Source organism: Setaria italica, chromosome VIII (genome assembly GCF_000263155.2).
Source record: "Setaria italica strain Yugu1 chromosome VIII, Setaria_italica_v2.0, whole genome shotgun sequence".
NCBI lineage: Eukaryota > Viridiplantae > Streptophyta > Magnoliopsida > Poales > Poaceae > Setaria > Setaria italica.
In genome coordinates this window covers 35,604,310-35,628,224 of record NC_028457.1, presented here as the reverse complement: position 1 = coordinate 35,628,224, position 23,915 = coordinate 35,604,310, and the positions used below count along the sequence as shown (strand labels likewise).

Here is a 23,915-nt window from a genome sequence, read left to right as displayed (position 1 = left end):
TCCGTAGTGGGCTCTCTTTGTCCTTGTATAGTTTCACCATTCTTTCTGATCAAATCATCATACAATTCGACCGTACTAGATAAATCTTCCCAGTTTGCTATATATCTTACACCCACACATATCTGAAACCCAGTCATCCTCCTTTTGCTCTCTGCTTTGCTACCCTGTTCCTCGACCATGGCGGAGCTGCTGGACGAGTTCGCGTCCAAGCTTGTGGGCATCCTGGCAGGCATGGTGAAGGAGGAGGTGGAGATGCTCCTCGGAGTGCCGGGCGAGGTCAGCAAGCTCGAGACCACGCTCCGTGACCTGAGCCACATCTTGGGTGATGCGGAGAGGAAGCGCATCCGCGACAAGGCTACGGAGGGTTGGGTGAGGGAGCTCAAGGACGTCATGTACGACCTCGATGACGTCCTTGACCTCTGCCAGCTTATGGAGGGCGGAGAAGATCCTCCCGCACCAACATCTGCTCCAAAAACCACCTCAAGGTTCTGGGACATCAAGATGTTCTTTTGCTTCCGCAACCCAGTTGTGGCACATGAGATTGGAACGAAGATCCAAGCAATCAACCAGCGACTGGAAGATCTGGCAAAGAGGAGCTCCCGTTTCAGATCCATCACCCAAACCATCCATTCCTCAGCTGATTCAATCAACAAAACGTTAACCGAAGAGACTGGATCGGTTTTTATCCGGTCTGATGTTGTCGGCGAGAAGATTGAGGATGACACGAAGAAAATTGTTGATCTACTCATCAAGAAGGTGGATGCTCCTGCCGGATCAAGGGTCAATAATGATGTGGTTGTTGCTGCTGCTATCACAGGCATAGGTGGGATAGGCAAAACCACTCTGGCTAAGATGGTCTTCGCTGATAGTAGGGTGGAGGAAAACTTCGAGGAAAGGATCTGGTTGAGCGTTAACCGTGAGTTCGATGAGATCAATGTCCTACAAAGTATTATAGCTTCTTTTGGTGCCAAACATGAAGGTTGTGCGGGAAACAAGGACCTACTTCAGCGTGCCCTTAAGGATACGATCCGGCAAAAGAAGAAGTTTTTGTTGGTGATGGATGATGTGTGGAGCGAAAATGTGTGGTATGCGCTGCTTAGAGAGCCGCTCAGTCATGGTGCTTCTGGCAGTCGAGTCTTGGTGACCACAAGAAATAATGGAATTGCTCATGGGATGAAAGCTCAACATCTCCATCGAGTTGACAAGCTAACCACGGAAGATGCTTGGATTTTGCTAAAGAACCAGGTAAGTAATAACTTTTATTTATTACAGTAATTATTTATGCAGTAATTTGAATTTACCGTAACAATTTTTATCTCTTCTTAATTACTTTCTCTCCCTTGGAGTAATTCACGATAGCCCATTGCTCATTATTTCTCTTGTCGCTCTTGTAGCAAAATGAGACTCTCCATGGGGAGATCTTGTTTCATACATCCACTCAAACATCTTTCGATGATATGCCGCTCTTGAAAATCGTAATATGAAATTCCCCACAAACATCTTTCGATGACATGCCACTCTTGAAAACCGTAATATGAAATTCCCCACTAGGAATAGCCTTGGTTATCTAGAGTCTAGAATCTATTGAACCCACTTCAATTTTTTCCCTACACACAACCCCTGCACAAGTTATAATACAGAATAAAATCCATTGAACGGGAGCTTTTCGATTCTAGCACCATTTCCTCTCTCAAACTTGCTGCATTTTTTTTCGAATACTAGGTAGTTTTGAATGAGAGTGATGAAGCCGATGTTGATGAATTGAAGAGTATCGGGATGGAAATTGTTGAAAGATGTGACCATTTGCCGTTAGGAGTTAAGGTCCTTGGAGGACTCTTGCGCCGCAAAAGTAGAACAAGAGATGCCTGGATGGATGTTAGTAGCCACAACACTTGGTCGACAACAGGAATCGATGAAGATATTAATAAAGCGGTCTATTTGAGTTATGAAGACTTGCCCTCACACTTGAAGCAATGTTTTGTGTATTGTTCGCTAATCCCTAAAGATGTAATGATAGGAATGCGAGTTATAGTTGAGCTTTGGATCGCACAAGGTCACGTGGACAACAAAACAAGCTCTAAGGCACTAGAAGAGTTGGGGGAAGAATACTACAATGAATTGGTTTCAAGAAATCTTCTAGAACCAGACAAAAGTAACTATAGTATAGAAGCATGCAGCATGCACGATGTTGTCCGTTCCTTCGCTCAGTATATAATTAAAGATGAAGGGATACTTATTAGTGATGGGCAGGATTTCAATAGAACTCTTAGCACTGCAAAGCTTCGGCACCTATCCATCTCAAACAAGGCAGTAGGGCATGGCACTTTGCAAAAACAAGCCTTGCTTAGAACATTAATGTTATTCGGAAGCAGCACCACTGTTGAGCTGAAGAATCTGTTGAACAACCTTTCTTGCCTAAGAGTACTACTTCTAGTAGATGTAGATCCAGTTGAACTGCCAGACTCCATATGCCACCTCAAACATTTAAGACACTTGCGTATTGATAACGCAAGCATATCCACGATTCCACGAGATATAGGTAACCTAAAATTTCTTCAAGCCCTTGAACTTGCAGGGTGTACAAATGTTTCTCAACTTCCTACCAGCATTTTGAAGCTACGGAAGCTAAGGTCACTCAACTTGAGAGGCACGGCAATCACTTCAATTCCTCGTGGCTTGGGAAAACTAGAAGATTTGGTTGAAATAAATGGGTTTCCAACACATTATTCAGATGAGAGCACAGGTGGCTGGTGCAGCTTAGAAGAACTCAGACCTCTGTCGAAGCTCCAAAGCCTTGAAATAAGTTGTCTGGAGAAGGCACCTTCCGGTTCTATGGCTGCTAAAGCAAACCTTAGCAGTAAACATCACTTGACAAACTTAGACTTGATATTTACCAGCAGGCTAGGAGACAATGGAGAGGTCGAAGGCAACATTAGCGAGGAGGAACACAGGAGAACAGAGGACGTCCTGGATAATCTGTGTCCTCCACCTTGCATGGAACTACTTGATATCAGTGGCTACTTTGCACGCGGGCTACCGCAGTGGATGAGAACCATGTCAGCCTTTGGGAGCTTAAGGCGGTTAGCGCTAGTTGACTACGCATGCTGCACGCGTCTACCTAATGGATTGGGGCAGCTCCCCTTTCTTGATTACTTTTGGGTCGAGCGTGCTCCGTCTGTCCAGTGCGTTGGGCATGATTTCCTCTTCCCCTCCTTGGGTGGTCAAGCCAAGAGGCAGCCTCATCATACTTCGCGTGGTGCTGGTGTTGCATTTCCCAAGCTGACAAGAGTGGGTTTTGTAGGCATGCTGGGATGGACAGAGTGGGAGTGGGAGCAGCACGTCCTAGCGATGCCTGCACTAGACAAGCTTATAATCAGAAACTGCAAACTGCAACGCCTTCCTGCAGGGCTAGCACAGCATGCATGCCGGTTGAGAGAGTTGTACCTGAGAAATATCCAGCTCTTGGTCTCCGTGGAGAACTTCCCTTCAATAGTCAAGCTTTGGTCGCTTGACAACCCAAGGCTGGAAAGGATCAGCAACAACCCAAGCTTGCAATGGATTGGCATTAGCAATTGCCCAGCACTAGAGGAATTGGATGGTTTGCCATCCCTTCGAAGCGTGGAGTGGTGGGATTGGATTGCTGAAGCACTCCCAGAATACTTGCGAGAGGCAAAGCTAAAGAAGTTGCATGTAGATTGCAGCCGAAGCTTGCTCAAACTGATAGCACTACAAGATGAATCCTCCGAATGGGGAAAGATCCAGCATGTCCAGCAAGTAAAGGCGTATGGACACAAGATAGAAGGAGGAGCAGAGGAAGCCGACCAATCGCACGAAGATGAAGATGCCGAGTGGTACATCTACTATACCAAGGAGCCGTATTCATTTGACGCATACCTGGGCAAGTCCACAGGTGAGTTCATCTTCGACCTACTCGGTGGTTTAATAACTGTGTATGTCTATATATACTCATGTAAAAATGGATTTCTAACTGTATATTCACCTGCGCGCGCACAGGATGAAGATGAAGCACCAGTAGACGAGGTGAACGAACAACAGAGTCCAGGAATAGAACATAGTAAGAATGCAAGGAACAGAGGAAGCTTTCAGCAGGCTGTTACGACTGGACGAGCATTCGAATCCATCCACCAAATACTAGGTATGAATTGCCCAAATACTAATGGTCTTGTAGTTGTACACGCCAAATTGGCTGTGACTATTCTAACTGGAAAGCATTATATTGTCGTGTTAATGCAGGAGAAAGAAAACCAAGAAGGAGAAAAAGACATTGCAATTGGGTGGCGGTGGCAGGCAATGTGGCATACTGTCCCTCAGAATCCTTTGTCGTATATGTGCGCGCGCAGATGTGTTCTGCAACTCTGGAAAGCTGTTGGTCCTCATGGATCCTCTGGAAAGCTGAAGCTACTCTGCAAGACTGCATAGGAGCTATATTCATTTCGATCCGTCCATAATGGCAGCTATATTCAGAGATGACAGCCACACCTTATCAAAGCCACAGCCGCGCCGCGCCACCGCCACGTCCCCGCTGCTACTGGTCGAGGTCGTCCCCGCCCGCCGCAGCCCATGAGTTGAACGCCGGCAGCCCGAGGCGAAGGCACAGGGACCCAGTGGAAGCGCGCGTCCGCCGCACGTGGCTACCGCACCGGCTAGCTGCCGGTGAGGCTCCGACGAGCGTCGTCGTCCCTGGCACCCTCGACGTTGACTCGTGCTGCCGGCGTCCAAGTCGTGGGGCGCGGAGAGCGGGGGCGACCTGCCGACCTGGACCAGCAGCAGCGGGGGACGTGGCGGCGCTGTGGTTCGGGACGGCGGCTCGCGTCGCGCGCGTTCGTGCTTGATCGTGTCCGGTGGCGCCACGCGTGTTGCACATGGCGGCCATCGGAGCACCTGTACCTCATCACGTGCATGCTCCATCCTGTACACAAGCGACGTTGGTGCGCCGTCACAGGTGCGAGTGGGAGCGCAGGTGCGGCGGCTCCGACGACACGATCGAGCACCCCGGGCGGGCGGTCGAGTTTTGTGCCGGTCCCGGGGAAGAGCCTGCCACCGCATGCGGCGACGATGGCCATGCGAACGCGATATCCCAGTGTCGACGAAGCATCCACAGCTACACCGACAGAATTTTCGGCGAGGCTGAGCTGGCAAGCGCGGACGGACTCCATTCGCCGGGAGAGTCGCAGGCCACCTCGACGTCGAGGCCTCAAGCGAGCCGCGCGCGCGTCCGCCACTTTCCACTGCGTAGTAGTAGTGTATAAGCAGAGCATGATTCGCTGACTGACACTTCACCGTCGAGCCAGCCTCAAACGCCGCGCGCGCGGGGTCTTGTTGCCGCAAGACGACGTGCAGAATAGCATACTGCGTGCGCTGTGAGTCCAGCAAGAGGCCGCTCAGTTGGTTGCGTCTGCGCGCGGGTGTCCACTGGTGGCGGCGGTGCCGACGATGCCCGCCCGGGCGTCCGCCGTCAACACCACACGTCGTCCTTGGGAATGCGCTTGACGCAGAGAAACGAAGCGACCAGGTCAAAATCGGACGTTAGAATCCGTGCCATACGCGCCGGATCTGACGGCTGCCAGGGCCAAGGGCACTCTGGGCAGTGGGACTGCGTGACTCGAGCGTACCAAGAGTCGGTGGACAAGGAGGTTCAGCGGCCTGCAGGGCTGGGCGCTGACACGGCTTCATCAGCGGCCTTCACCGCGGCTCCATGGAGTTCCGGCTTGCCGAGTGGCCCGAGTTCGAAGTACCGAGAATGGACGGGCTGCCGGTCACCCCGTCGACCAAGCACCCGACTTCTGCCGACACCCGGATGCCATTCCTCGCGCTCCAGATCGAGCCACGACAGCATCACCGACTTCTGCGGCCACGAGCTAGATTGCCTCTAGTGTTGGAACACAAAGCGGCCGCCACAGCCGCTGGAGGCAGGTGGGTGGGTTGGTGTGGGGGGTGGCGCGGTTGAGAGGTGGATGGGGGGGAACTTACCACTTCGGGGACATCCCTAGGGACGTTGTAGCCGAACATCAGCATCTCGTCCTCCGAAGACGAGGAGGCTTCCATGGCTTGATCCGGCGGTGTGGCGGCGGCGAGGTCGAGGGAGGGAATAGAGCGAGAGAAGGTGGAGGCGTTGGAGGCAGCGTCGGGGTGGATATACAACTCAACTGAGCGTCGGCCGGCCTGCTATCTTCACTTCTGGCCCAATCTCCTCCAGTATGGCCTGCTACTGGTGTAGGAGGAGATAGCACGGCCAACTATCTTCAGTTCCGACCCGATCTCCTCCAGTTCGGCCTGCTACTGGTGTAGAAGGAGATAGCATCGCCTGCTATCTTCGGTTCCAGCCCAATCTCCTCCCTGCTACTGGTGTGGAAGGAGATAGCACCGCCTGCATTTTCGGTTTCGACCCGATCTCCTCCAGTCCAGCCTGCTATGGACACGGTGATGGAACAGTGGCCAAGTACACCGTGATGGACGTGTCCATGGAACGTTGTGCCATGGACACGGTGCGACAGACCATGGCCATGGGAGCCTCTTGTGGAATGAGAAGGAGAGTCTCCTCCTATTCGTCTTCTTCTACACGGAGTCTGGATCCGACGTCGAAGTTTTGCCAAAGGAGGGCCATATTTTGGATGAACTTGTACAAAATCATCCGGATCTATTCAAACCACAAGGTCGGATTTGTTAGAAACGACGATAAGGGTTAAACGAAAAGGATGAGAAATGGAGAGGGATTACCAACCGTCCAACCCCCGCACGACCCGGTCGAGTAAGCACGCAAAAAAACGAACAAACCCCACTTTTCAAGCGAGCTCGTTACCTTTCTTGGTGCTTGGGTTTTGAATTTACTCGAAATTATTACTGCAGCGTCCAAACCACCGAGTCATTCATTACGCAGCCAGGATTTCTTGCCCAGTAGACCAGTACACCGAGAAATACATGTACTACATTTATTTTGTTGGATTTAATTTGTAAATGTAAATATGGTGTCTGAACAAAAGAATCATTTTTAACACTATCAAGTATGTGATTTTTGTGAACATGTACTGCTTGAAATTTGTGGCATACTTCGAAGTTTCAATAGTTTGTAATCTTTATAAATAGTTTGTGATTATCCGGTCATAAATCTTTGCAATCTTCTCTATAATTTTGACCAAATAAAGAATAGTTTGACTCTCCAAAAAAATTATAATGATCTACAATTTGGAATGGAGGGAATAACTTCTTGCTTCCCAATCCCACTAGGCTTGGCCTGGCCAGCAGAGTCATGGCACATCTGATCCACGTCGGGTCGATGTGACAGGTAGGATGCAGACTAATTAAGAGGGTGTTTGGATACATCTGATCCACGTCGGGTCGATGTGACAGGTAGGATGCAGACTAATTAAGAGGGTGTTTGGATACGAGGTGCTAAACTTTAGGAGGGTCACATCAAATGTTCGGACGTTAATTAGGAGGACTAAACATGAGCTAATTATAAAACTAATTGCAAAACCCCTATACTAATTCGCGAGATGAATCTATTAAGCCTAATTAATCCATCATTAGCAAATGGTTACTGTAGCACCACATTGCTAAATCATGGACTAATTAGGCTTAATAGATTCGTCTCGCAAATTAGACTCCATCTGTGCAATTAGTTTTATAATTAGACTATATTTAATACTCCTAAATAGTATCCAAACATTCGATGTGATAAGTACTAAAGTTTAGGAGAGAGTATCCAAACAGCCCTAAAAAGAAAAAAGAAAAAAATGCCGGGTTGATGTGATAGGCAAGACGCAAACTAATTAAAAAAAAGGAAAAAAAAACAGGCCAGAAGGCATCGCTGCAGCGGGTAAACATCGTGCCATGAAGATACATCTGCTTTCCTCTTTCGAAGAGAGATCCGGTATGCTTTCCAAAGGAAGAGCAAGCCCAGCCTTGTTTTTTCTTTTTAATTAAACGTCGGCTTACCTAGCGCTTTCGACGTGCCGAGCCCAAGCACGAGAGCTCTCAGACGGCGGCCTGCATCCATTGGCAAGATACCCTTCTTCTTGCTCTTCAGTTAATCACTGAAGCGTGATGCAAGCACTGAAGCGAAAACACTGAGGTGGGCACCCAGCTAGCTTCGTCCACATGCGCGGTGGGCTCGTAGAAGCGAGGTGGGATTAATAATTGCCCTATCGCTTGCGCCGTTCGCTAATTTGGGCTGTTTCGGCCTCCAAGGCTCAACTAGACACGTTTGACAATGAGACCTTTTTCGGCTGGCCCTCTCGAAACGCTGAACCTCAACTGGTTCTTTTTGCCTTGTTTCACTGGGATCCGTCTCGAATGTAAAATATAGTAATCATGTCACGGCTGTTGTAACTTGAAAATGGTTAAAGTTTACCCAAAAGCAATTTGAAGACACGAGAAAACGAAAACTGCCCACTCGAAAACTCTTATCAGCAGGACCCCGGGTAGGTTACGCACACGGACTCGAGGCCGGCCGGCCGGCCGGTGGAAGATGGTGTCGGTGTCGCCGTCCGTCCGACAAACTCACGAGCATGCATTGCATAGGCTCACCGCAACTAACGGCGACACTGTTCGGCTACACCAGGAACCAGCAGGCCCGCCAGCAGCAGGAAATCCCCTCCTCCCTCCAGAGACCGAGAGCATCCCGTGCACAAGTCTTTGACTTTTCGTCGGCGTTGATCCGCGCCCTGGTTGCCGCTCGCTCCGTCACGCCATCCATGCCCCCGACCCCGGGCAAGGGCATCAGGCGACACCATCATCGGCTGGTGCCCAGTGCAGGGACTGGCGATGGCGTCGTCAGCGGCCAGCGCGGCGTGCGCGCGACCAGACGGGCCACGGTGCCTGCTTCAGGGCCGGGCTGCCGGCGTCCGTGCGAGAACTGGTGTCCAGGGACACGAGTAGACGGTGCAGTGCCTTCCACCGCCCAGCTCTTCCATGCCACGACTGCGACGACGACGCGCCGTCCGCCCTGCAAGCCGCCTGGCGCGCGGTCCGCGGAACCACAGATGTGGATGGCGTGGCGAGAAGTGGGTGGCTCTTCCATGCTTGACGACGCCAGTGGAGGAAGGAAGCCTCGCCGGGAGCCAGCGTCGCACCGCCACGAGTCCACGACATCGATCGCCAGGCGCCACAAGCGTGCAGCACCGCCTTGTCCACCGGCGCACGCCTCGACACGTCGAGGGCGCCAGGGGCGCTCGTCGGAGACTCGCCGGCAGCTAGCCGGCGCGTGACGCATGGTGCCCCTGGGTCCCGCCTTCGCCTCGTGCTGCCGCCGTCCAAGTCGTGGGCCGCGGAGAGCGGGGGCGACCTCGACCAGCAGCGGCGGAGGACGTGGCGGCGCTGTGGTTCGGGACGGCGGCTCGCGTCGCGCGCGTGCTTGATCGTGTCCGGTGGCGGCGCACGTGTTGCGCATGGCGACCATCGGAGCTCCTGTACCTCACCACGTGCATGCTCCATCCTGTACAGAAGCGACGTTGGTGGGCCGTCGCCGGTGCGAGTGGGAGCGCGGGTGCGGCGGCTCCGACGACACGATCGAGCACCCCGGGCGGGCGGCCGAGTTTCGTGCCGGTCCCGGGGAAGAGCCTGCCACCGCATGCGGCGACAATGGCCACGCGAACGCGATATCCCAGTGTCGACGAAGCATCCACGCTACACCGACAGAATTGTCGGCGAGCCTGAGCTGGCTTGCGAGGACGGACTCCGTTCGCTCCATCAGGTGCGCGCGTTGGGCCCCGAGCACCCCGACGCCGCTCGACTTCGGCGGCGACATCAACGAGCGCGAGAACGAGATGCGGCGGTTTCGTTCACGACCACAGAAGCGCGCCGGTTCCATCCCGTGCTCTTGCATGCACATTCATGGGGCAGTGGTGCACCGTCGCCGCCAGTACGGTGCGGCGGCTCCGATGCGATGAGACCGACTCCCGGTCGACGGGTGGTCTTCTGCCACACATGATTTTTAATTTTTTGTACTTGTTTCGATCTAGGAAGCTGCTAATTAAAGAGGAAACAAAAAACAACTGACGAGCGTGCTCTGCCAACACATGGGTGGATGCAGTCGAGAGCCTAACTTGACGGATCTTGCCGTCTCGGGTGCTCCGAGACCCATCCGGCACTCGAGACCAGGAAAAGGTCATGGTTAAGAGTCTTCGAGCATTCGAATTTCTGAAGATTCAATCTTCCGGATCAATCGAGCGTTCGAGCTCCTCCTCTTTCACATCAGAGATTCAGAGTCTAAAGAAGAAGGTTATAGGGAATTTGAAATTTGGTAGCACATGAAACGACCATTACTAATTAGAGGCTTTTTTAGAGCGTTAATCCTTATAAGTTAAGATCGCGATAAAACAACAAATATATCGTAGAAATTCTTAGAAAAAAACAGTAATGTCTCGGTAAACGATAACCGTCATTGAAATACTATCCAATTCATGGCCGAATTGATGATAATCAATGATGATTAAATCTATCAACTTGATGGACGAATCTTTCTGAGAATTATATTGTTTTTATCTACCGCATTTCAAAAGGATTACAATGGAGGCTCTAAAAACAAGTCCCAACTAGTAGTAGTTGGCTGCCAATGCGGTGGCCAAAATTTGACCAAGCCAAGGCTAGTAAACAGCAACCGATGTTCTGGCGTAACCATGTGGACCTTAGACCTGATTTGTTAATACCATGCTATTAGTAGTTCCAATGGTGCACTGGTAGCTGGCATTTGCTCGTGGCTGATCCGTTAGGTGCGGAGCCAGCAACAGAGAGAAGAGTTGAAGCTGCATTGGATGTGTACATGTGCTCGATCCTGCCTCCTGCGGGTTAATTTGACACCAGATCGAGGACCACTAGAATACAGTATGGAGTAGCGTACTCGTGCCATCCTATGCGTTGAACTTGTTCGCCTCGCCATCTCATCTGCCCATCCGTGATTTTCCATCGACCGGCCAGGCCTTAGCTACCTTCTCTATAAAGCGTCTCCCAAAATCACACCAGAACCCCCACACATATCTGAAACCCAGTCATCTTCCTTTTGCTCCCCTGCTCCCCGACCATGGCGGCGCTGCTGGACGAGTTCGCGTCCAAGCTTGTGGGCATCCTGGCAGGCATGGTGAAGGAGGAGGTGGAGATGCTCCTCGGCGTGCCGGGCGAGGTCACCAAGCTCGAGACCACGCTCCGTGACCTGAGCCACATCTTGGGTGATGCGGAGAGGAAGCGCATCCGCGACAAGGCTACGGAGGGTTGGGTGAGGGAGCTCAAGGACGTCATGTACGACGCCGACGACGTCCTTGACCTCTGCCAGCTCATGGACGGCGGAGAAGAAGATCCTCCCGCACCAACATCTGCTCCGAAAACCACCTCAAGGTTCTGGGACATCCCCAAGATGTTCTTTTGCTTCCGCAACCCTGTTGTGGCACATGAGATCGGAACGAAGATCCAAGCGATCAACCAGCGACTGGAAGACCTGGCAAAGAGGAGCTCCCGTTTCATATCCATCACCCAAGCCATCCATGCCTCAGCTGATTCAATCAACAAAGCTTCCAATTCTTTGTCCGACGAAACTGGATCGGTTTTTATCCGGTCTGATGTTGTCGGCGAGAAGATTGAGGATGACACGAAGAAAATTGTTGATCTACTCATCAAGAAGGTGGATGCTCCTGCAGGATCAAGGGCCAATAATGATGTGGTTGTTGCTGCTGCTATCACAGGCATAGGTGGGATCGGCAAAACCACTCTGGCTAAGATGGTCTTCGCTGATAGTAGGGTGGGGGAAAACTTCGAGGAAAGGATCTGGTTGAGCGTTAACCGTGAGTTCGATGAGATCAATGTCCTACAAAGTCTTATAGCTTCTTTTGGTGCCAAACATGAAGGTTGTGCGGGAAACAAGGACCTACTTCAGCGTGCCCTGAATGATACGATCCGGCAAAAGAAGAAGTTTTTGTTGGTGATGGATGATGTGTGGAATGAAAATGTGTGGTATGCGCTGCTTAGAGAGCCGCTCAGTCATGGTGCTAATGCTTCTGGCAGTCGAGTTTTGGTGACCACAAGAAATGATGGAATTGCTCATGGGATGAAAGCTCAACATCTCCATCGAGTTGACAAGCTAACCACGGAAGATGCTTGGATTTTGCTAAAGAACCAGGTAAGTAATAACTTTTATTCATTATAGTAATTATTTCTGTAGTAATTTGAATTTACAATAACAATTTTTATCTCTTCTTAATTACTTTCTCTCCCTTGGAGTAATTCACGACAGCCCATTTTGCTCATTATTTCTCTTGTCGCTCTCGTCCGATTTGATTATGCAAAGGACCATGTAATTTGACTAGGAGTCTTTTATCATACTTTCTTAACCTCTTGGCTTAGCAAAACGTGTCTCATGGTTATATTTTATTGAGCATATCCTATTGACGTTGAGGGAAGTTTTGTTTAGCGTAAAGAATCGGTGCTCGTAGCCTAAGAGGGGGAGGGGGTGAATTACACAACTCAAAACCTTAACCTATGACTTCCACTTCTTATACATCAAACTTAAACTAGTGTGAAACCACCGTCCCAAAATAAGTTTTGCAACCTAGAGCCAATCCTAGCAAGATACTACACTAAGAAAATAAATGCACAAAGATTGCATGTATGAAATGTGGAAACGTAAAAGAGAGGATGAGGGGAAGGAAATTCTTGACACGATAATTTATCACGTGGCATGAGTAGGCACTAAGCCACCACTAGTCCACGTTGTTGAAGCACTCACACAAGAGTATTGCTTTCCGGTCACCAAGTCTCTCCCGGGACACCCCTTGATTTGCCATAAAGGCTCGGCCACTAAGACTCACGTCAAGTTCCCCGATCACTTTGATACCATCTCCACTAAGAAGTTTTTCCACGAAGGAAGCGGATCTCCATGTCCCCCGCACACGGTCGTCAACGCTGCTCCACACCAAGTCGGAGGGTCAAAGACTTGCCGGCGAGCCACCAAGGCTCCAAGACGCCGGCACACCTTGTATAGTTGTGGTTCACTCCTAGAATCGATCACAAGGTAGGCACACCTTGCATTGTCTCTTCTCTTGACCTATCCTAGCACTAAATAGTCTTTTAAGCTTGTGCTAAGCCTTTGATTAATCACTTATGCACTTTTGGTGGCTCAGATGTGTTCTTGATGAGTCTTAATCTCCAATGTACTTTTGCACACTCTAGCTTCATCTAACAACTCCAACGGGCGAGTAGAGAGGGTATAAATAGCCAAAGAGAGAGAGGGAAGGAGTTTCATCCTGATGAAACCCTGTATACATTGTTTCCATTACTACAAAACCTGATGAAACTAGCATTGGGCATTAGAGAGTTTCATATCATCTCATAACATCCAATCACATACCTTGCAATTACATACCTTGCAATTAAACGTTATGTCCAGCCTATGAAATCGCAAAATGAAACTCTCCATGGGGAGAACATGTTTCATACATCCACTCAAACATCTTTCGATGACATGCCACTCTTGAAAACCGTAATATGAAATTCTCCACTGGGAATAGCCTTGGTTATCTAGTGTCTAGAATCTATTGAACTCACTTCAATTTTTTCCCTACAAACAACCCCTGCAAAGTTATGATACAACATAAAATCCATTGCACGGGAGCTTTTCGATTCTAGCACCATTTCCTCTCTCAAACTTGCTGCATTTTTTTCAAATACTAGGTAGTTTTGAATGAGACTGATGAAGCCGATGTCGATGAATTGAAGAGTATTGGGATGGAAATTGTTAAAAGATGTGACTGCTTGCCGTTAGCAGTTAAGATCCTTGGAGGACTCTTGCGCCGCAAAAGTAGAACAAGACATGACTGGATGGATGTCAGTAGTCACGACACTTGGTCAACAACAGGAATCGACGAAGATATTAATAAAGCGGTCTATTTGAGTTATGAAGACTTGCCCTCACACTTGAAGCAATGTTTTGTGTATTGTTCACTAATCCCTAAAGATAAATTAATAATTAGAGAAGCAATAGTCCAGCATTGGATAGCAGCAGGTCATGTACACAACAAGATGAGCTATAAGGCACCAGAAAAGTTGGGGGAAGAATACTACAATGAATTGGTTTCAAGAAATCTTCTAGAACCAGACAAAAGTTACTATGGTATACAAGCATGCAGCATGCACGATGTTGTCCGTTCCTTCGCTCAGTATATAATTAAAGATGAAGGGATACTTATTAGTGATGGGCTGGATGCCAATAGAACTCTTAGCACTGCAAAGCTTCGGCACCTATCTATCTCAAACAAGGCAGTAGGGCATGGCACTTTGCAAAAACAAGCCTTGCTTAGAACATTAATGTTATTCGGAAGCAGCACCACTGTTGAGCTGAAGAATCTGTTGAACAATACTTCTTGCCTCAGAGTACTACATCTAGTAGATGTAGATCCAGTTGAGCTTCCAGACTCCATATGCCACCTCAAACATTTGAGACACTTGTGTATTGATAACGCAAGCATATCCACGATACCACGAGATATAGGTAACCTAAAATTTCTTCAAGCCCTTGAACTTGCAAAGTGTACAAATGTTTCTCAACTTCCTACCAGCATTTTGAAGCTACGGAAACTAAGGTCACTCGACTTGAGCGACACGGCAATCACTTCAATTCCTCGTGGCTTGGGAAAACTAGAAGATTTGGTCAGAATAAGGGGGTTTCCGACACATTATTCAGATGAGGGCACGGGTGGCTGGTGCAGCTTAGAAGAACTCAGACCTCTGTCGAAGCTCCAAAGCCTTGAAATAAGTTGTCTGGAGAAGGCATCATCCGGTTCTATGGCTGCTAAAGCAAACCTTAGCAGTAAACATCACTTGACAAACTTAAACTTGATATTTACCAGCAGGCTAGGAGACAATGGAGAGGTCGAAGGCAACATTAGCGAGGAGGAACACAGGAGAACAGAGGACATCCTGGATAATCTGTGTCCTCCACCTTGCATGGAACTACTTGATATCATTGGCTACTTTGCACGCGGGCTACCGCAGTGGATGAGAACCATGTCAGCCTTTGGGAGCTTAAGGCGGTTAGCACTAGATGACTACGCTTGCTGCGCGCAACTTCCTAATGGATTGGGGCAGCTCCCCTTTCTTGATTATTTTGTGGTCGACCGTGCTCCGTCTGTTCAGTGCGTTGGGCATGATTTCCTCTTCCCCTCCTTGGGTGGTCAAGCCGATGGCAAAGTAACACGGAACAATAAGAGGCAGCCTCATCATACTTCGCGTGGTGCTGGTGTTGCATTTCCCAAGCTGACAGAAGTGGGTTTTGTAGGCATGCTGGGATGGACAGAGTGGGAGTGGGAGCAGCACGTCCCAGCGATGCCTGCACTAGAGGAGCTTACAATCAGAAACTGTAAACTGCAACGTCTTCCTGCAGGGCTTGCACAGCATGCATGCCGGTTGAGAGAGTTGGACCTAAGAAACATCCAGCTCCTGGTCTCCGTGGAGAACTTCCCTTCAGTAGTGAAGCTTTGGTCATATGACAACCCAAGGCTTGAAAGGATCAGCAACAACCCAAGCTTGCAATGGATTGACATTAGAAATTGCCGAGCACTAGAGGAATTGGATGGTTTGCCATCCCTTCGAAGCCTCGTGTGGCAGGATGAGGACGCTCAATCACTCCCAGAATACCTGCGAGAGGCAAAGCCAAAGAAATTGTATGTAGATTGCAACCGAAGATTGGTCAAACTTTTTTTTTGAAGGTAAACAGGGGGGGTACTGTAATTTATCGAAGCTTGCTCAAACTAATAGCACTACAAGATGAATCCTCCGAATGGGGAAAGATCCAGCATGTCCAACAAGTAAAGGCGTATGGACACAAGATAAAAGGAGAAGCGGAGTGGTACATCTACTGTACCAAGGAGCCGTATTCACTCGACGCATACCTGGGTAAGTCCACAGGTGAGTTCATCTTCGACCTACTCGGTGGTTTAATAACTGTGTGTGTCTATATATACTCATGTAAAAATGGATTTCTAACTGTATATTCACCTGCGTGCGCAGGATGAAGATGAAGCAGAAGTAGACGAGGTGAACGAAGAACAGAGTCCAGGAATAGAACATAGTAAGAATGCAAGGAACAGAGGAAGCTTTCAGGCTGTTACGACAGGACGAGCATTCGAATCCATCCACCAAATACTAGGTATGAATTGCCCAAATACTAATGGTCTTGTAGTTGTACACGCCAAATTGGCTGTGACTATTCTAACTGGAAAGCATTGTCGTGTTAACGCAGGAGAAAGAAACCCAAGAAGGAGAAGAAGACATTGCAATTGGGTGGTGGCAATGTGGCATACTGTCCCTCAAATTCGTAAGTTGTATATGTTTGTGTGCGAAAAATATAATACAGCAGTAAGGCGCGAGCGTCTCTCTAACCAGTTGTTGTCACGCTCAGGAAGGGAGCGCCAGCACGGGCGGCCTTGTACTCGTTGGAGCGAATACGCGTCGGGGACGAGCGATGGGCTGAGAGCTGAAGCACTGAACGTGCGCGCGCAGATGTGTTCTGCGGCACCTACTCCTCATGGATCCTCTGGAAAGATGAAGCTACTCTGCAAGACTGCAACGATTGCAGCAACACGGACGTGCCTACCAAACAAACAAGCATGACAAATCGTAGGTCTCCCCTGCTGGCATGGCATAGGAGCTGAACTAAACTATATCAATTTGCACTGAAGCTACTATATACTATATTCATTTCGATCCGTCCATAATGGCAGCTATGGTAAGTTCAGAGCCGACAGCCACACCTTATCAAAGCCACACTTTGCACGACTGCTGAATAGTATTGCTGTCCACGGCCCTTGAGCTTCACGACTGTCCTCGGCTACTGGATTACACATCAACTATCATAAGAGCACCATGGTACCAATGGCAGTACCGGCTGAGATGGCCACTCAGCTGCAGCAGATTCTGGGATGTCAGCTTGGGAGCTTTCCTCAAACATACCTCGGATTGCCTCTGTCCAGCGAAAAGCTCAGGCTCTCTGCGTTCAGCCCACTGATCGCCAAGATCGACAAACGTCTCAGTGGCTGGAGCGCTTCGCTACTCAACTCAACCGGTCGTGCAGTGCTGATAAATAGCGTGGTGGACAGCCAACTCACGTATGCCATGTCAGCTCTTACTGCCGCCTGGGATCCTGGATGCTCTCGATCGGTGACGTCGACGCTTCCTGTGGCAGTGGCGCCCAATGCCTTGTTGCGTGGGAAGCAGCATGTCAGCCGAAAGAACAGGGAGGTATTGGCCTCGAAGATCTGTCCCTACAGAATAAGAGCCTCCTACTCAAGCATCTGCATCGCCTACACCACTCTGACAACTCCTCTTGGGCCAATTGGGTGCACTGTCGCGTCGACGTTGCAAGTCTGCAGGGCGACGTCGAGGGTGCACACTGGCACGTCCTGCAGGACCTACTGCCTCTATACCGAGCTCTCACCTGCTTTGCGGTGTCTGATGGTGCATCCACAAGCTTCTGGCATGACCGGTGGCTCCCTGAAGGGCGGCTGTGCGATATGTTCCCCCTCCTCTTCTCCCATGCCGTCAATGCGAACTATCAGTAAGGCAACCAATCGCCGATAGCCTGGGCATACACCTTGCACCGCGCCTGACGCACCGGGCCGGTGAGGAGCTGCATCAGTTAACTGCAATTCTGGACCGAGTCACACTCCGAGATGGCCCGGACCAGCGACTGTCTCCCCTCATCAGCGACACCTCCAGGCTGCGCTCTAACGCTGTCTACACCAAACTTGTGCAGACTGCGGGATCGCCTCTGTCTCCCTTCGCAAAATTCGTCTGGAGAAACCGCGCTCCACCGAGGGTGCAGTTCTTTGCGTGGCTCCTGGTTCAGGAACGAATCCAATGCCGTGCCAATCTGATGAAGAAGAACATCATAGAAGATGCCTCATGCGAGCTCTGCGGGGTGGTCGAGGACTGTGACCACATTGTGTTCCGGTGCTCCTTTGTAGCATGCGTCTGGAGCTCCCTTGGCACAGACACTGAAAGGTCCTTTGTCAAACACATGTGGATTGTTCCCCGTCCGGCAATAGTCCCTGCGCGCCACTATAACAGCTTCTTGCTCCTGCTTCCTTGGATGCTATGGAAACACAGGAATGACCTGGTGTTCCAGCGAGCCGCTCCGTCGCGACAGCGCTCCTGGACGTCATGCCGGGATGAAGCTCGTCTCTGGTGGTGTGAATGTTTTCGGATGGCTGACCGCACAGTCCTTGACGCCTGGTGTTCTGTTTTCTCTTCAGTGTAAAATCAGACTCTAAAACCCCCCCCCCCCCCCCCCCCCCCCCCACCCCGGCCCCGGGGCGCCCCCACACCTCCCTGACCGTAAAAAAAAAGTCCAAATGCCCCTTCAGCGTTTGAAGCTCCCTCAGCCTGCAAAGAAACATAAGCAGGCCAATCCTTACCTTACATCAGCATCAACAACACCAGCCCAGCCCCATCCAATGCCTTTGATTCAAGTGCATACTCAGTTAATTAGCATATACAGCAATTAATATAGCTATCATAAGAGAAAAAAAGCTCTAGCTACCAATTGGTGCATGATGTCATGGACAAATAGAAGGGACACGACGACGTGCTCGTGCATCCAGTCTTATACATCATGTTTGAGAAAAATATAAACCACATGTACATGTGACCACTGACCGCATGACTTATCTCAATCGTTCATTTCTCTTCATCCAATTGATCCATTAACCACCCCATACACTTCTCACCTAATAACCATGATCTATCTCACCATTGATTAAAAAACGAATGGCTTGAATAGCTCATGTTGTCACATGTATATGTGAAAAATCCATGTCCGTGGTGCACATTCATGCGGCAGTGGTGCACCGTCGCCGCCAGTACGGTGCGGCAGCTCCGATGCGATGAGACGGACTCCCGGACGACGGATCGTCTTCACGTCGCCGGCCGGGCAGAGCCTGCCGCTGCAGCGGAGGTGTCAAGTGCAGCAGTCACGCCACGCCACTGCCACGTCCCTGCTGCTACTGGTCGAGGTCGTCCCCGCTCGCCGCGGCCCATGAGTTGAACGCCGGCAGCCTGAGGCGAAGGTAGGACCTAGTGGAAGCGCGCATCTGCCGCACGTGGCTAGCGCACCGGCTAGCTGCCGGTGAGGCTCCGACGAGCGTCGTCCCTGGCACCCTCAACATTGAGGCCTCCCGGTGAACTTTGACTTTTCACATTGCGCTCGGAACCAATGCATTAGCACATTTTTCATTAAGAAGAAAGCAATTTAAAGACACAATCTCGATGAGGCCAAATGGAGCTTGACTAGCATGAGAGCACAAAAGGACTAAAGGAAGAGAAACACTGAAAAAATGCACAAACAACCACCACACAACTCGAAGCAACAAAGAGGAAACATACTCGAACCCACAAACCTAGACACAACTACTCTCTTGAACCTGCTAAAAGATACAACCTCATCAAGGGTGCTAAAGGTCTTAGAACCGCAAAGGTGGCAAAGCATCCACCCAGACATCAGGATCATAGCGGCAAAGCATCTGCCCAGACACAACAACGGTGGCAAAGCATTGACCCAACCAGCACAACCATGGTGGCAAAGCATCCGCCCGAAGCAACCAACAGCGGCGGCAAAGTATCCGCTAAAGAACAGGGGGCAGCAAAGCATCCACTAGACGACGACCTAAGCAACTCGGGCGAGGTGGACGAATCTAAGTGAAGGCTGGCATAGAAGAAGATACTTCACAAGGAGAGCAGACGGCCACCACGAGGACCTTGACCGGCCGGAGACAACTAGGGGCGGCGTTCAGCAGCGATCCCTGAAGTGATGGCAGCAAGAGCTTCCAAGACGACGCCTCAAGGGAGGGGGCGACGCCACTGGCGGTGTCATCGTCCGACCAACATGGTCAAGGCTTTCACCCAAAAACTCATCAGAGGGGAGGGAAAAGGGGAATGAATGACGCCTTCAAGAAGGGAAGCGACGCCCGGGGGCGTCGCCGTCATTGACATGCAAGTAGGCACAAGGCTTTCGCCTACACCCCGTTCCCTCCCCAGAAATCGTCATCGCCACCAGTAGCACGGGGACCGCCGGGCGCCAATGAGCCAAAGAATGCCACCACAAACGCGAGCCAGGATAGCTAGTTGGCCAATCTCCCCGCCTGTCAAAGATGGCGCAGCCCCGGAGAGGGCAGACACCTAGGCGGTCACGTGGTGGCGGCGCACGGAGCCCCGCCCCCGACAAACGCCCGCCCATGCGAGCCCATGCGACAAGGGGAGGGACGCGAATCCGGCCGTGGCAAGCGTGGATCCGTCCGCCGGGGAGGCAACAGCCTCCCTGCCGCTGTCCCCTGTCCTCCCGTTAGTGGAGGGGGCATTACGCGGCAGTAATCGTCGAGGAAGGGACCCACGCCAAGGATGTGTGGATCCGGGCTCAGGGGAGGTGGATCTGCTACCGGCAAACCCAGGCGACCGGTAGAGCCTAGGATTTGCGGAGTGGGAGTGGAGAGGACGAGAGGAGGAGGGAAGGGGTGCGACGTGGGAACCGGCTTCGGCGCGGCCGCTGGAGTCAGGTGGGGGGGGGGGGAGGGGGGGCGGTCGAGAGGCGAGAGAGCTACCCTTCAATCGCTTTCTTCGCCAGCATTAGAAGATTGATGCGATGATTATTGAAATTTGCTCATCTTCTGTGACACATGATTTTATTTTTTTACTTGTTTCGACATACTCTCTGTCCGTCAAACCTTTTCTTGATGCAGGTAGAAAAAAAATCAGTTTAGCTGAGATTCGCTGTGAAGTATGCTGGTGCTGTAGTCATGTGCACATGGTATCGATCTAGGAAGCTGCTAAAGAGGAACCAGAATACAACTGATGAGCGTGCTCCGTTGTACGATGGCTGCCAGCACATGGGTCGATGCAGTCGAGAGCCTAACTTGGCGGATCTTGCCGTCTTGGGACCTATCCGGCACTCGAGACAAGGAAAGGCCATGGTTAAGAATTACTGAAACTGGTGACTCGTGCCGACGCATGGAAGATGCAGTTGGAGTCTGTCTTGGAGAACCATCAATGGATTCAGCAGAGGTTAGTTACAATGGAACTGACAAACCTTTTCGAAAGAATAGGGTGGAAACGTAACTGACAGCCCAAGCTATTCAAGAAGCTCACCAAAATTTCATTAGTGTCTGCAAAGCTCTGCGATGCGCATCAGTAGCACGAGTGCAGTGACCTGAAAACATGGCCGTTGTCGTCTGTGGTCTGACAAATTGCACCGAGTTTGAATCGTTTCTGAAATATCGCTCTTAAACTAGCTAGAACAAATCTTCGTTTATTTTGTCCTAGCTTACCACAATCTGCTCCAGCAATCAGCATGACTGCTCACCCACCAAATAATGCAACCGATTGAAGGATACCAATTTCTCAACAAACAAATCATTAGCCTGCAACCACCGGAAGAATGCATCGCATCTGTCATTATCATGCATGTCTCCGCCGCCGAGCTCAGATCCAGGCTCTCAAAAAATCCTACAAACTCGAATAAAATTTTTTTTCACCACTGATTTTGCAGTTCTTTTGCACAAACCTACTACAAAAACATCATCTTTTACAGGCATCGAACCAGATGAGCTAGCTAATGGTAGAGAAGAAAGAAAACCAAAAAAAAAATAAAAGCTCCAGCAACTACACCTACAAGCTAGAGAAGAAATCTGGAGCGATTACCCCTCCTACTCCATGATGCACCGCCGGCCGGCCGGCCGGCCGGCCACCACCTCCGCCGATCGCATACATCACATGACGGCGCAGGCGTTTGGGTTCTCGTCGCTGAACGCGCCGGTGTACCTGACCTCCGTCGACGACGCCCTCGCCAGCGGCGCGGCGGTGGGGTCGGAGACGACGTTGCGGACGTACCCTGGCGGCGCCTTCTTGTCGTAGGCCCCGGGGGCGTAGGGGTGCGCCACCACGTCGTAGGGCACGTACGGCCACGGCTCCACGCGCTTGCCCGTCTTGTAGGCGACCCGGCGCATGACCTTGCCGGCGTCGACGTAGCCCGTCACCGTCACCTTGTGCTGCCGCGCCGCCACGTCCACGGAGCTCACGCCCTTCATGCCCTCCAGGGCTTTCCGGACCTTGCGCTCGCAGCCGTCGCAGTCGATCAGCACCTTCATCTCCACCGTCTGGCCGGAGAAGGTCCCGTCAGGATATACGCATATACATATTACATATAAAAATCGATGGTTCTGCTCTTCCGGATCGAAGAGGAGATGGAGTGGAGTGGAGGTTGGGGATGGATGGAAGAAAGGTTGGTTACCTGGAACTGCTTCCGCTTCTTGAGGTGGCGGCGGGTCCTGGGTAAGGAGCAGTACTCGGAGACGACGTCGACGATGCCCATGGCGGTGGCCGGCCGGCGGCGTTGGAGACCAACCTACCGCGAGGAGATTTCTGGAGGGAGGAAGCTGAACGACGGAGAAACAGGAGCGAGGCACGCTCTGCTATCTGCTCTGCGTTGTGAGTGAGAGAGAGGATGAGGAGAGGAGGTGGAGGCTTGCGACTGATATAGGCGTCGTCGGCAGCGGCGCGCGGCCGCCAGTGCGGGGGTGACACGGTGGCGCCGTGGATTTTTCTTTCTTCCCCGACCCCTCTTTGCCTTCGCGGATCCCTGCTGCCTGCTCCCCCCTGTCCTTGTGTGTACTGCACCAGGATAAGGTCGCGGCACCGTGGGGCACCGGGGGGGCCGTTCTTACCATTCTCTACTCCCTACTTGCGCAAAGGGGCGTGTGAACCGGTGGCCGTGGCGGGCCCAGCTGGGCGTTGCTGGGGGCAGGGCCACGTGGGGGCGGTCCTGCGTGCGGCATGGCCACGTGTGGGTGGATCACCGGCCGGAGGTACGAGCTGAGGGTGACCTCACCTCACTGGCTCGCTGCCGCGGTGGGGGTCAAGCTTCGGGGCAGCTGCGTTGTCTGCCGACGTCGGCGACGACGAGCAAGCTGCCAGCCGGCCAGGGAGTAAATGGGCTCGGCCCCCGGCAAGCGCGTGACCGGACGGCCACCGCTAGATCCTCGTAAACAGAAAAATCTGCTGGAGTCATAGTCAAAAAGTTTCCTGTTTGCGGCGAGCTTCACTTTGGCTCTCGACTGTGCGCCTAGTATTTCAGTTACTATTGAAGAACGTGAATTACCCGTTAAAGAACGTGAAATCAGTCATCAGTGCGGCCCCATGTTGGCAGGTGCCTGCCTGCCTCGTAACCACGCATGCTGGGCGGCTGCGGAAGGCAGCTGCTTCCTTCCTTGATCCTCGGTATCTCTCTGGCTGGACGGTGCTGATGACGTCACGGCCGGGTGTGATGGCGTGGGCTCACGTGCGCGGGGATGGGTCGCAGGGTCGGCGGCACTCGGCAGCGTTCAGCCAGCCGCAGCCAGCCAGCAGGTCACGACGTTCACAAAAAGGAAAAAGAAAAGACGGCGCTTGCCCATCAGTCCCCCCCCCCCCCCCAAACACATGGAAGGGAGCTTCACGAGCAGGCATTTTTCAGGAAAACCTTTACTACATTATGACAAAAAATATACGGTAATTTCATCAATTTCTAAAATTGCCGGTTGAATCTCTTGGAGCATGCTATGTTCGAAAAGGTACACGCATACGAGTAAACACATGTATGCACGATATCTTCATTGGTTCAAATTTATGTTGATTTGCTTGGGATACTTATCATTGGTTCTTAGAGCTGTAGCTCTCTGTGACCGTTTCTGGAGCTATTGATACAGTGGCAGCCATTTTTATATTAATAAATATGTTTCACGTCTAAGCAGATTTGGCACCATATTATTTTCTTTGGTAAATGCCTTATCTCATGGTTGCAGTCCGGACGCCAACTAATCAACATTACTACCTGCCAACCACCAGATACGCACGTATAATCCAACCAGCGTCCACGACGTCATACATTG

The 23,915-nt window shown here is 51.1% G+C and overlaps 3 protein-coding genes across 8 annotated transcripts; 2 read left to right on the top strand and 1 right to left on the bottom strand.

Annotated features, from left to right (window-relative positions):
- LOC101765371 (putative disease resistance protein RGA3) lies at nucleotides 1-16,715 on the top strand. 5 transcript variants are annotated; one of them, XR_002678848.1, is made up of 6 exons: nucleotides 3-1,245; nucleotides 1,723-3,733; nucleotides 15,769-15,897; nucleotides 16,012-16,150; nucleotides 16,244-16,318; nucleotides 16,403-16,715. XR_002678848.1 is itself a non-coding variant. In XM_004979757.3 (3 exons), the coding sequence occupies exons 1-3, from the start codon at nucleotides 178-180 to the stop codon at nucleotides 4,017-4,019; spliced, it is 3,261 nt and encodes a 1,086-aa protein (XP_004979814.1). In that variant the 5' UTR covers nucleotides 10-177; the 3' UTR covers nucleotides 4,020-4,157. The 5 variants fall into 5 exon arrangements, 2 of the variants coding, with proteins under 2 accessions (XP_022684929.1, XP_004979814.1); XR_002678847.1 differs by having other exon boundaries at nucleotides 15,769-15,909; XR_215702.3 differs by lacking the exons at nucleotides 15,769-15,897; nucleotides 16,012-16,150; nucleotides 16,244-16,318; nucleotides 16,403-16,715 and adding exons at nucleotides 4,015-4,156; nucleotides 4,255-6,741 and having other exon boundaries at nucleotides 10-1,245; nucleotides 1,723-3,910.
- Nucleotides 10,812-15,762, top strand: LOC101762001 (putative disease resistance protein RGA3). 2 transcript variants are annotated; one of them, XM_022829195.1, is made up of 2 exons: nucleotides 10,812-12,127; nucleotides 13,678-15,762. In XM_022829195.1, the coding sequence occupies exons 1-2, from the start codon at nucleotides 11,039-11,041 to the stop codon at nucleotides 15,706-15,708; spliced, it is 3,120 nt and encodes a 1,039-aa protein (XP_022684930.1). In that variant the 5' UTR covers nucleotides 10,812-11,038; the 3' UTR covers nucleotides 15,709-15,762. The 2 variants fall into 2 exon arrangements, with proteins under 2 accessions (XP_022684930.1, XP_022684931.1); XM_022829196.1 differs by having other exon boundaries at nucleotides 10,815-12,127; nucleotides 15,281-15,474.
- A 4,765-nt stretch (nucleotides 16,716-21,480) lies between the features above and the next one.
- LOC101764973 (heavy metal-associated isoprenylated plant protein 27) lies at nucleotides 21,481-22,642 on the bottom strand. Its single transcript, XM_004979756.4, has 2 exons — nucleotides 22,280-22,642; nucleotides 21,481-22,145 (listed from the first exon to the last, which is right to left on the bottom strand). The coding sequence occupies exons 1-2, from the start codon at nucleotides 22,358-22,360 to the stop codon at nucleotides 21,759-21,761; spliced, it is 468 nt and encodes a 155-aa protein (XP_004979813.1). The 5' UTR covers nucleotides 22,361-22,642; the 3' UTR covers nucleotides 21,481-21,758.
- Between the last annotated feature and the right edge of the window lie 1,273 nt (nucleotides 22,643-23,915).